This window comes from Narcine bancroftii, chromosome 8 (assembly GCF_036971445.1).
Source record: "Narcine bancroftii isolate sNarBan1 chromosome 8, sNarBan1.hap1, whole genome shotgun sequence".
NCBI classification, from domain to species: Eukaryota; Metazoa; Chordata; class Chondrichthyes; order Torpediniformes; family Narcinidae; genus Narcine; species Narcine bancroftii.
In genome coordinates, this window is record NC_091476.1 from 34,834,323 (window position 1) to 34,847,046 (window position 12,724).

The 12,724-nt window shown below is 41.7% G+C and overlaps 1 protein-coding gene across 12 annotated transcripts in view; it reads left to right on the plus strand.

The window, feature by feature from the left end:
• Positions 1–12,724, plus strand: part of diaph2 (diaphanous-related formin 2) — a 569,879-nt gene that overhangs the window by 400,401 nt on the left and 156,754 nt on the right. For all 12 annotated transcript variants that reach the window (XR_011343050.1, XR_011343048.1, XR_011343047.1 and 9 more), the window contains one exon: positions 5,496–5,661. Coding sequence is in view for 3 of the 12 variants with exons in the window: in XM_069893430.1 (XP_069749531.1) it covers positions 5,496–5,661 (166 nt within the window). In the remaining 9 variants the exon portion in view is untranslated. The remainder of the gene's footprint in view (positions 1–5,495; positions 5,662–12,724) is intronic.

The window sequence follows — 12,724 nt, forward strand, 5'->3', positions numbered from 1 at the left end:
AAGTAAATATTATACTGGCTTCTGTACATGCTGACTCAAGATGGCAGTGAGAAGAGACTGGCTGGGATGTTGACTGCCTTCTTGAGACAGCATCTCATATATATGGTTTTTACACAGCTATTGCATAACAGGAAATTTTCGCAAAATTCCTGCAATGCAGGTTGTGTAAAAAAAAAAAATTCAGGATGGAGATGAATTACTTATTCCCGTTCCAAATTTTTTCCTTCAGCAGCCCTAGACAATTTTGTGGGCTTCCTGTAGTCTAAACTGAACTGCCGGTGTTCCGCAACAATGGACTAATAAATATGACACAGATGATGCGTCCAGCTTGCCACCTTGCAGTGCAGGAGATTTAATATAAACCAAGGTGGCGTTTACTTACCATAGTCAACCACCATGTTGAATCATTGGAATGATTCACAGGATCTGTGAATCTCAAGCCGTTTTGCTCTTCTGTCTTGGGGCTTTTTCGGACGTAGGCGAATAATGCCATGGACGATGTAGATGCATTGACGCCATGCATTGCACATGCGTCATATGGGCGATGTCACCTCACATTCAGCCTATGTAAGTACTGTACATACGGTGCTTTGTTTAAACTGTGTGAACGTCCACTCCGGAAGATAAGTTTGAAAATTGACAATGAAAAATATTTTGTTCTTTATGTATAAAAAGCAAAATAGATGTCTTCAGTAGAGGGCAGATTGATGCCAGTTTGCCACTTTTTGCAGCTTTCTGAGTTCCTCACTCCTGAGTTACTAAACCAGGCTGCGGTAGAACCAGTCAATATTATTTGTACAATATACCCGAAGAAGTTTGATAGAGTATTCAAATGCATGCAAAATTTCCTGAGTCTTCCAAGAAAGTGGAGGCATTGGTGTGTTTTCTTCATAGTTGCCTTGATATGCTTACTCCAGGAGAGGTCCTCAATATATGGACTCCCAGGAATGCGAAGGTATTAACCCTCTCCACAGCCATCAAGTTAATGAAAACAGGCACCTGGTCCCTCAGCTTTTCCTTTTTAAAGTCTATCGTAAACTCCTTGGTCTTGTTGACATCAAGAGCAAGATTGGTGTTCTGGCATCGCACAATCAAATTCATGATCTTCATTCCATATTCTGACTCATCATTGCCCATTATTTGGTCTGCATTAGTTTGTGGCATCAGTGAATTTATGGGTTGCTTTGGAACTGAACTTGGAGGGAATAGAGCAAGGGACTAATCACACATCCTGTGGTTTCCCTGAGTTGATGGTCAACAAGGAGAAGGTGATGTTGCCAATCCATACTGATTACGATCTGGAGATGGAAGTTGATGATTCATTTGTAGAGGAGCAAACAGACTCCCAGGTTTCCGGGACATTATTTGTTAGTTTTGCTGGTTTAATGGTGTTAAATGCCAAGCTATAGTCAGTGAACAACACCAAATGTAAATGTTCTTGATGCCCGCCTGATATAATGTAGTTTGGAGGGATGATAGACAAATGGAAATTGGTCCAGGTTCTTCTGAGAATGGTGTTGATTGGCTTCATAACCAGACTTTCAAAGCAATTCTCCCTTAGCTCTGAGAAGTCAGTGTAGATTATACAATCAGATACTTATAGGAAAATTATCATACATCCTTATGCATATCTTCCTTGTAAGAGGTAGCACATAAGATGTGCAAGCAGGGATTGACCATTTGCCCACTCTGCCATTCAGTAAGATCAAGCTAATCTTTCATTTCAGTGCCTTTTTCTTGAACTTGAATCCCTTGTAATTTAAAAATATTGATTGATCTCTGCCTTTTGATGTACTCAGTAACTGAGACTTCAAGTGATCAAGTCATTAATTTTGTTGATTTGTTGTTACTTATTTTGTCTGTCCAGCAAGTGTATTGAATCATCTTTGAGGTACCTGTTTTAGTATCACAACACTGACCTCAAGTCTGCTGGTAAAGAATTAAATAATTGGCTAAATGATCAGATTATCTATCCCCGTGCTAAGATCACCCTATGTCTCCATATTGCTTTCTTAACACATAATATGTTCCCCATCAAGCCTGCACTACCCTCATCTTTGCTGTTGTTCCCTTCCATCTCTGATCACCCTTCTTCTGACAAGAAACTGCAGTGTCTTTTCTATGCTTTTCCATATTTCCCTTGATTGTATCAGAAGGCTACCAGTACCCATTAGTATCCATACACAAGTCTTAACCTTGCTCCTCCCTGCCATTACAGCTACAGGCCAGATGTTCAATCAAAAATTGTTGTCATACCAATGGTTATATGGTTATATACATAAAGATTGTGTACAGATGCACCTTAATTCTGCTTTGCTGCATCTAAATAGGTACATTAAAAACACCAATTGCAATGGCAGGTAAGGACATAATAAATATCAAAGATAGATGAATATTCACAGTTGCAGTTTGTGCAAGAAAAAAAACAAGAAAGCAACAGTTCAGTGGTGCAGACACAAATGGTGACTTTATTGTTGACGTGGATAGTTTACCCTTCTACCAGTGCTCACAGAACCTTTCATGGTGAAGCAGAATTAGTAAGGCTCACAGAGCTGCACCACTCAAAACATTTTTTTTGTTATACCTAAACAAATATCATAACTAAGCCAGCATGACAATCGTTCATTATTTATTGTCGCGTGTACATAGATACAGTGAAAAGAATGTTTTGCGTTCAGTCCAGCAAGTCAACCTCTACTTGGTGCAATATTAAAAACATAGCATTGCAATAAAACAAAAGTACAGGGTATTGTGTCACGCAGGTCAAAAGTGAAGGGTATAAAGTTCAAGAAAAAGTACAGTGAAACAGTACAAAGCATCATATATGAATTGGAAGTCCATCCAAGAGTTTGTTTACAGCATAAAAGAAACTATGGCACATAATCTTGCAAGATGTTTTTGAGAAATACAGTAAAATCTCTGTGATCTGGAATTCATGCGACCGGCAAAAAAGGTCATAGAAAATAAATCGGTGAAAAAACAGAAGTTTAAATTTGGTGTGCCTCGTCACACGACCTGTAGTCACCCGTAAAACATGTTTATCCGGCATCAACCAGATACCAGGTGTTTTACTGTATTAGGAGAACAACATTAGATTAATATTGGATTTGTGTAAATGGGCAGTGAGAATGTTTTTGTTCCTGTTGTGCATCTCGTTGTGACTCCAGAACATGACGTACTTGGTATTTGTACTTTAGTCTTGAGAAAGTGTCCTAACTGAAAATGTTGACAGACCCATGAATGCTGCCTAATCTGTTGAGTCCATTGTTCAGCAGAATGTTTGTTCTGTGCTTAACACTTCTAAGACCATGGGGACAGGCAGATGTATGAAAATCCTTTTATTTTGCCATTTAGAACAGGGACAGAAGACCAGAAAAGTAACCATTCCACAATTTTCTTCTGACAGCCTGTTTGTAAGTTCATCACTGACACTCTTGAGTTTCTTGCTGCATATGAGGATAGAAATTTTGCTTAACTTCTGGTCATTTTTTTTTTGTGGCTTATCTTGAGTTAAGTGTCTCGCAAAAGAATCTGACCACATTTCCAATCTCCAGGCCCCAACCTGGGGAGAGGAAGACCAAGCATCACATTTCACTGATGAACTCAGGCTTAATGGCTGTTCCCTTGAAGCGGTGGAACAATAAACAAAACATTTGGATCATTTAAAATTAATGAATGTCGCACCACTTGCAATTGTTCTATGTTCATTTAGCCGCTCGAGTATTTTGATCATGAACAGTTGGTAGTTTCCACTTTGTCAAAATGGGAGTCAAAGTATAAATTTGAGTCGAAGTTCACTTAACTCACCCACTAATAAATTTCTCCCAAATTATGACCTGGATAGATTCTGACCAACCCAGAAAATTAGCAGCTAAGTGTGAGACCCTTTTACTTTCTCGTAGTATTAATCTGATTGTTTCGTAATATTTTGGGATGGTCATTTCAGATAAAGTGAAAAAAATTAACTTGGGGTCTTGGGATACAGAAATGTTTGAAATGGTCTTTATATATTCAGTCAAAATTATAAACTAATTCATCACAGAAACGGCCCTTCAGCCCACCCAATACCACTGACCATCAAGCACCCATTTTCAGTCAGTCTGCACTCATTCTATTTTATTTGCCCCAACTTTCCCCACGATTCCTAGATTTTAGCACACTCCTGAGACAAGGGCAGTTTGCAGTGGCCAGTTTGCCTATCAACCTGCATGTCTTTTGGCACATGGGAGGAAACTGGAGCACCCAGAGGAAAGCCATGCAGTCAGAGGGAGAACATGCAGATGCCTCACAGGCACAATGGTGAGGATTGAAACTGGTTCACTGGAACAGACAGCACCTCCACGAGTCCCATTCTACTGCCATTTTCTGAGATATAAATCAATTTTGAAACTCGGCAAAGGTTTGTAGAAATCCATATCATTGCTATGTATGCACCCATTGAACCCATGATAGACAGTGGAATGAAAGGAATTTGCACTTTGGGACAAGTTGATCAACATAACTTTCCTTTTATCAGGTGTCATGGAAGGATGCCTGCCATAATAATGGGCAGTGGCTGTTGAATGTTCCTGATGGTCAGTCCACATACCACAAAAAAGCTTCTTCAAACCACGCAGCTGCTATGTAAAACAAAGTGCACACAGTTACTGAATTCAAGAATGGGAGCTACTGAAGTTCTTGTCCAATGGAATTTAATCAGCAGATAAAGTAAAATGCATCGAATCAGTCTTGGCACCAGGGGCAATTCATCAAGTTGCAACTAATTACTTCATCTGGTTTAAAATGACCATTAAACCAAAGTATTCTGGGGCACAATGACAGACATGGATTCATCTAATATGAGCTTAATTCCTCTTTTGATAAATAATTCATTTTATATCATAACTTCTATAACTGACGAGAGTTGTAATTTTCAATTTTTGAATGTTTTGTAATACTCAGTAATGTGCATTTATGTTATGATGGCATTTCTTTCACTACCTTTTAGCTTTTGTCGTGTTCCTTTCTCAAACATGTAAAATGTTTTTTTTTATTTATAAGGAAGAAAGAAACTGAATGTGAAACGTGTTTCAAGAAAAAAAATTTCCAGAAATTAACAGAAGTGTGTGGTTTGACTCACAAAGGTTCCTGACGAAGGCCTGAGGCCCAAAATTTCAACTGCATTTTTACTTCCTATAGATGCTCTGTGGCCTGCTGATTTTTTCCCCTGCACCTTTGCGTTCTGCACTCTGCCCCAGCAGATTTTCTTGTTTAGCACCTTCCTTGTGATACCTTCTGTTTTCAAGTTTGTGATGTCTTCTCTTTTAATGAATAAGATAAAATAATAAGTTGATGATTTACTTTGATGGGAGATCACTCTTCATTATCATCCCAGAACCAACTTCGCTTGCTCCCCAGGGAATTGTCATTGATATGGTTGCTGAAGAGATGATAATTAAAATTGCCCTTTTGTCTCAGTTATTTCTATGTGGTGTAAATTCCTTAATCATATCTCACAGTTTTGCCAAGTATGCGAGAGAACAGTATGAAAAGCTTTCCAACATGTATGGGAATATGATGAAATTGTACAAAGGACTGGGAGAATACTTTGTCTTTGATTCCAAAGCTGTCAACATAGATGAATTCTTCACTAATCTCAATAACTTCAGGTCCATGTTCTTGGTGAGTACGAGCTGCAAGCATTTTTTTACAGCACATCAAACACTTGTAAAAAAAATATATGATGCTTAATCTACATAAAAACACGATGTTAAAGTTTATTATTTTCATTGTCTTCTGGAAGTTTCTGAAAATATATGTGATATTAATATTAACAAGCTGGAAAAAGAAAAATGTTATTCTCTTGTGCAAAGATTCAAAATGTGTTTTATAATCTGTCTCAAAATCAGAATCTTTTTTTGATATGTGTTTATACCATGCAATATAATTTTGTTGTGCGATGTTTATATGATGTCATATCAACAAATCAATTTTTAATAATCTTGGTTCTCAGCTACAAAATGGACAACTAATTTAGTTGTGGCTTTGAAATGCTGGCCATAGGTAACCTCTTATTTTGTATACAGCATTAATAATTAACATTATAAAAGATAGTATTTAATTTGGACCTCTCATTGATATTAAATTAATCATGATTTCCATCTTAAAAAATGTTAGAATAGCAATAGCTTGAAGTAAGATTTTAAATTCTGTATTGACATTTTATTGGAAAAGTAATGTTGCAATGCTTGTTGGTCTGTTTGATGACTAATGAAATTCCATTGCAGTGCAATGAAGAATTAGTCAAGCAGTTGTTGCAATGAAGCACTTTAATGAGCAGGGCTGGATGCGTTACTATCCAAAATATCTTCAAAAATTGCACATTAAGTAAATTATAATGTAACATTATTAAAGGGGAAAGTCCAATAAGCAATATGATGAATTCTTTGTAAAAACACTTAACTGTTTTCCACTTCCTGACTTTTGAAGTTCTATCATAATATGAGAACTAAAAACAAGAACAGGAGAAGGCAAAATGGCCTCTTGAACCTGCTCCAATATTCAAACTGATCAGAAATTGGCCTCCACTCTGCTTTTCTACCTGGTTCCCTCAACCTTTTATTCTTCTTTTGTCAACCCTTCAGTAGAGAATTCCAAAGGTTCATGAGAGGAGAAAGTTTCCCTCCTCTCCTCGAAGCCTCAACCTTCAGCTTTTAGTTCTAGATTCCATCACAAGGGAAACAGTGTGATGCACTATTAGCCAGAATCAGGCTTTAATCTACAAAGACTTCCACAGAGCCAGGCTGGCTGTGGCTGCAGCAACTCTAAGTGAGGCCGGCGCAGGCTTATATCCTGGAGGGTGATTGACACCCGACTGGATGGGATTTGATCCATTCAGGCCAACTGATTGTCCATGTATTGTCCTGTCCCCTTACACTCCTGCAGGTACAGAGGTTCCCCCCTGCGGTACACCGATGGTGTACCACCACATTCACCGCCTTCTTTAAAATTGTCCCGGGGTGGGGGAAGTAACAAGGAATCACACCCACTATGTACATACAATATTTAGAGGTTGAGAAGATTTGGCCACCGCCGGGGTCTCTGTAACCATCCTAGGACTGGCTCCTGGTCACTGGTCAGAGGGGAAGTGGGGGGGCTGGCGGCAGGGGCGTGTGTGGCTGGTGTGGTGCCACGTGGAGAGGATGGCCAGGGTCGACATATTCTGGTTGTAATGGTGGCGGGTTCATCTCCTAAGGCTGAAGCGGGCCCCTGGTGGTCAAGGAGGCCCTGCATGCTCCCTGGGGATGGGGATGTATGCCCGAACAGTATCGTCCTGGGTTGGAGGGTGGCGTGGTGCGGTGGGTGCTCCTGCTGGTGCCAGGTCGAAGTCGGGGATGGGAGAAGTCGCGGGGACAATGGCGCCGCCCAGCACGTGCCGGAGGGGAGGTCATAGAGGGCCGCTGAGCTGCCGGCAGGTTTAGAGAGGCACACTTCTGCAAAGTGGCCTTTCTTGCCGCATTGGGAACAATACCAGTTCCTAGCTGGGCAGTTTTGGCGCAATCATCAATCTGACCCACACCAGGACCCACAGTACTTACAGGGGCCCCGGGCGCCTGCCGCAGCAACGATCTCCTCCCCAGCTCGGCTGGGGCTGCAGCTACAATATGAGAGGGCCACGAGGGAGCCTGGGGGAACCTGGAATTGAAGGTTTCGACGTGCAGGGCTGCTGCTTCCAGGGTTTGGACCACTTCCACAGTCCTGGTTAGGGAATAGATGTTGTCTTCTAGCAGCTTCTGCTGTATGGCCCTCGAGGTTAGCCCTCAGATGAAAGCATCCCGGATCAGCCTCTCGACCTCCTCTACACCTAACCTAGGTTCAGCCAGTCACAGTCAGGCCAACTCTCGCAAGTGTCCAAGGTAAGACTCAGCCATCTCCCTGGGTTTCTGGGCTCGGGTGTTGAGGAGGTACCTTGCACAGACCACATTCATGGGGGGCTTGTACAAGTTCTTGAGAATGCCCATTGTGCTCTTGTATGTGGAGCAGCCTTTGGTTACCTGGAAGGCATGGGGACCCAGCTTTGACCAGAGTAGGACAAACCTCTTCTGATCGGAGTCCAGGATGTCGCCCTCGTGTGCCTCGAGGATTGCCTCGACCGCGTGCTGCCAGATCTCAAAGCGTGTCAAGGCTTCCGGGAGGCACGGATCAACCTAAATTCCCCCTGCGCACACGAGTTTTTCCATAGCCACCATGGGAAAATTTTGTGGATTAAATTGTGGTGCACTGTTAGTCAGAATCAGGCACACACAAAGATAAAGACTGTACAGCAGGCTTTAATCCACAAAGACTTCCACAGAGCCAGGCTGGCTGTGGCTGCAGCAACTCTGAGTGAGGCCTCGGGAGGCCAGTGCAAGCTTACGTCCCGGAGGGTGATTGACACCTGACTGGGTGGGGCTTGATCCATTCAGGCTGACTGATTGACAGCCAGCCTGGTGTTGTTCTGTCCCCTTACACTCCTGCAGGTACAGAGGTTGCACCCTGCAGTAGGCCGGTGGTGTACCACCACATTCTCACTGCAGTCAGATCCCCTTGCCTCAGGAATTCATTGCTTCCTTATTCCATTTCATGAAAATAAAGTCAACATTGCATTTACTTTCTTAATTACTTACTGTATCTGCATGCTAACTTATTTTTTTCCCCAAGTAAAAGGACATGCACATCCCTTTTCAAATCAACATATTTCTGCTGTATCCATTTAAGAATTGTTTTGTCTTTATATCAAAATGGAATACTTCATTCTCATACTCTCCCACCCCGTACGTATACACACACACAGACAGCTGCACTGTCGTGCATAATCCTTGTATAACCATGGCCTTGAAGATAGGCTGCACAATTTCATCATTCTGTATCAGTAGCCCATGTTCAGAGTAAGTATTGCTGATCGAAGATGTTATTTAAATCTGAACTTTGTGACCTTTGTAAGAGAATGAACCCAGAAACTCATTCATTCAGATATAATGGCTGCAAGTATGCAATTCTACATCAAGATATAAAGATATCTCGGTTGATTCATGTTTGAGGGATTTTGGAGATTTGTGTGCATACTTCCTTGGATTTTGTACAGTTTAAGTGGAGAATTCATTTAAAAATATTGAGCAAATATCATATGTGAGCTCCCCTCCCTCATTACAATTCCAACTCTTCCCTCACAGCAGCTCATAGCTTGAATATGCCTGGGATTGTCTGATCTCAGAAGCTAAACAGGGACAGGACAGGTCAGTACTTGGAGGGGAGACTGCCTAGGAACACCAGGTGCTGTGAGGGGCGCTGGACAAACTGCCTTATGGTAGACAAGTGTTAAATAATTTCACATATGTTACATTCTAAATGTTGTATTAAGTGACAGTAATGGAACCTCTACAGCACTTCTCATTTCCATGTTGAAAATTCTCAACTCAACATGAGTTATGATTCTTCATCAGCAAGTTCATTAGCAGGTAAAAATTGCCCATCAGATGGCTTGTGAATTGGTTTCCATTTGCTCTGCATGTACACCCAATGTCATTAACTATTTCTGAGAGAAAAGGAGAAAAGAATGGAATTGGAGAGAATTTTGGTTAATCTACAATTAAAAAGTAGATCTAATGTTTAGGCGGTAATTTACCATAGCCAGCTGTAAACAAAACTCCAAAAATATGGAAGAAAACTGAAATTTGTTAGCATTTTGAATTGAAAGACTGATCTTTTATTTTGAAAAGAATTTGGTTTGATTGATTTTTATCTTAAAATTCTCTAGTTTACATGATGCTGCTGTTCTTGGATTTTTATGGTACTGTTAACTTCATTGGGAAATCATCTTGAATTGCTGATTTGCATCCTGCAGGAGGTGGATGATTGCCTAATTTGCTTTGTAAGATTCCTCTTTTTTTCAATCTTGCCTTCAATTTGCTCTGGTGAACATTTTTCCAAGTATTGGGAAAGTTTTCTGTATTAACCTCAACCTGAAAAGAGCTGACTTTTTTTTCCCCCCAAGGATTATTTGTGTCTTTTTCCTATATATGTCTCTCTGGAAATATTACTGATTCCCTGCCACTAATTGTGCCAAACTCTGAAGCCACTAGAGGTGCTGCAGTGACAATTGACATTCCATTGCACAGCATAAAACATATTAATATCCTGGAAGCTTCTCTTGTGAAATGTTCTGGATCATGGCATTTGAAAACAAATCCAAGCAAGTTTTCATTTTTTTGTCTTCATTTGGATCTTTCTTTTAATTTGTGCATTGTCTACATTAAAAAAATAATGTTAACAAATCATCTTCATCCTGAATAGCCAAATCGTGGTCATTTATTTAGGTCCACTTTCCTATTTCCTCTGATGTTATTGGTTGCAAGTTATTTTTTTCTTCATAATATTGTACTTAGATGATAATTTCTGCTGAAAAGTAATGGTGAAAGAACCCATCAAATATTATGATAATCTACTGAACAATTTTTTTTTTCTGAAGTCCCAAGCATTTTTTTTTCTTCGTGATTGGGTTTTCCAGTGTTACTCTCACCTCTTTTGATAACTTCACTTTCTTTCATATAAACAATGGCTTTGTTGATTGCTTTAAATTTATTTGGCTAAAAAGAGTGCATTATTGGTTTTATGTCTGTTCAGTTATTCAGTCAATTGTTCTCAAAGGTTACATCTGACATTTCTTTCTTGCAATAATTTATTTATATGGACCTCTCTGAAGGTGGGTTCTGTGGAAAAATTATTTATTATTAACAGCACAAAACCAATGAGGACAACTAGTTTTTCAGAAGTTTTCGTGCTTTAATTTTATTGTTTTTCATGCTTCTGACACTTTTTTTGTGTGTGTAAAAAGTTACAAAGGTGATGTAGAGTCCTTTGTTTTGTTCTCTGCACTTTTCTTGGAGCTGTCTGAGGGCAAAGACCATGTCAGTGGTTCCTCTGTTTGCGCGAAAGCCGCACTGTGATTCTGGGAGAATATTCTCGGCGACACTAGGTATTATTCTATTTAGTAGAATCCTAGCGAAGATTTTGCCTGCAATGGAGAGCAACGTGATTCCCCTGTAGTTTGAGCAGTCTGATTTCTCGCCTTTGTTTTTGTACAGGGTGATGATGGTGGCATCACGAAGATCCTGAGGCAGTTTACCTTGGTCCCAACAAAGCTTGAAAAACTCATGCAGTTTGGCATGCAGAGTTTTGCCGCCAGCCTTCCAGACTTCTGGGGGGATTCCATCCATACCTGCTGCTTTGCCACTTTTCAGTTGTTCGATTGCCTTATATGTCTCATCCAGGGTGGGAACCTCATCCAGCTCTAGCCTTAGGGGCTGTTGAGGGAGCTGGAGCAGGGCGGAATCTTGGACTGAGCGGTTGGCACTGAAAAGAGATTGGAAGTGTTCTGACCATCGGTTGAGGATGGAGATCTTGTCGCTGAGGAGGACTTTGCCGTCTGAGCTGCGCAGCAGGCTTTGGACTTGGGGTGTGGGGCCGTACACAGCCTTTAGAGCCTCGTAGAAACCCCTGAAGTCGCCAATGTCCGCGCTGAGCTGGGTTCGTTTGGCGAGGCTAGTCCACCACTCATTTTGGATCTCCCGGAGTTTGCGCTGAAGATGGCTGCATGCGCGACGGAAGGCTTGTTTCTTCTCTGGACAGGTCGGCTTTGTAAGGTGAGCCTGGTGGGCAGCTCGCTTCTTTGCCAGCAGCTCCTGGATTTCCTGGCTGTTTTCGTCAAACCAGTCCTTGTTTTTCCTGGAGGAGAAGCCCAGTACCTCTTCAGTGGATTGCAGTATGGTAGTCTTCAACTGATCCCAGAGGGTTTCAGGGGACGGGTCCGTGAGGCGGGTTGCAACGTCGAGCTTTGCTTTGAGGTTTGCCTGGAAGTTTCCTCTCGCTTCGTCTGACAGCACCAAAGCCTTCGACACCGTGAGCAGGAAAGGGCTTTGGCAAATACTAGAGCGCATCGGATGTCCCCCAAAGTTCCTCAATATGATTATCCAACTGCACGAAAACCAACAAGGTCGGGTCAGATACAGAAATGAGCTCTCGGAACCCTTCTCCATTAACAATGGCGTGAAGCAAGGCTGTGTTCTCGCACCAACCCTCTTTTCAATCTTCTTCAGCATGATGCTGAACCAAGCCATGAAAGACCCCAACAATGAAGACGCTGTTTACATCCGGTACCGCACGGATGACAGTCTCTTCAATCTGAGGCGCCTGCAAGCTCACACCAAGACACAAGAGAAACTTGTCCGTGAACTACTCTTTGCAGATGATGCCGCTTTAGTTGCCCATTCAGAGCCAGCTCTTCAGCGCTTGACGTCCTGCTTTGCGGAAACTGCCAAAATGTTTGGCCTGGAAGTCAGCCTGAAGAAAACTGAGGTCCTCCATCAGCCAGCTCCCCACCATGACTACCAGCCCCCCCACATCTCCATCGGGCACACAAAACTCAAAACGGTCAACCAGTTTACCTATCTCGGCTGAACCATTTCATCAGATGCAAGGATCGACAATGAGATAGACAACAGACTCGCCAAGGCAAATAGCGCCTTTGGAAGACTACACAAAAGAGTCTGGAAAAACAACCAACTGAAAAACCTCACAAAGATAAGCGTATACAGAGCCGTTGTCATACCCACACTCCTGTTCGGCTCCGAATCATGGGTCCTCTACCGGCACCACCTACGGCTCCTAGAACGCTTCCACCAGCGTTGTCTCCGCTCCATCCTCAACA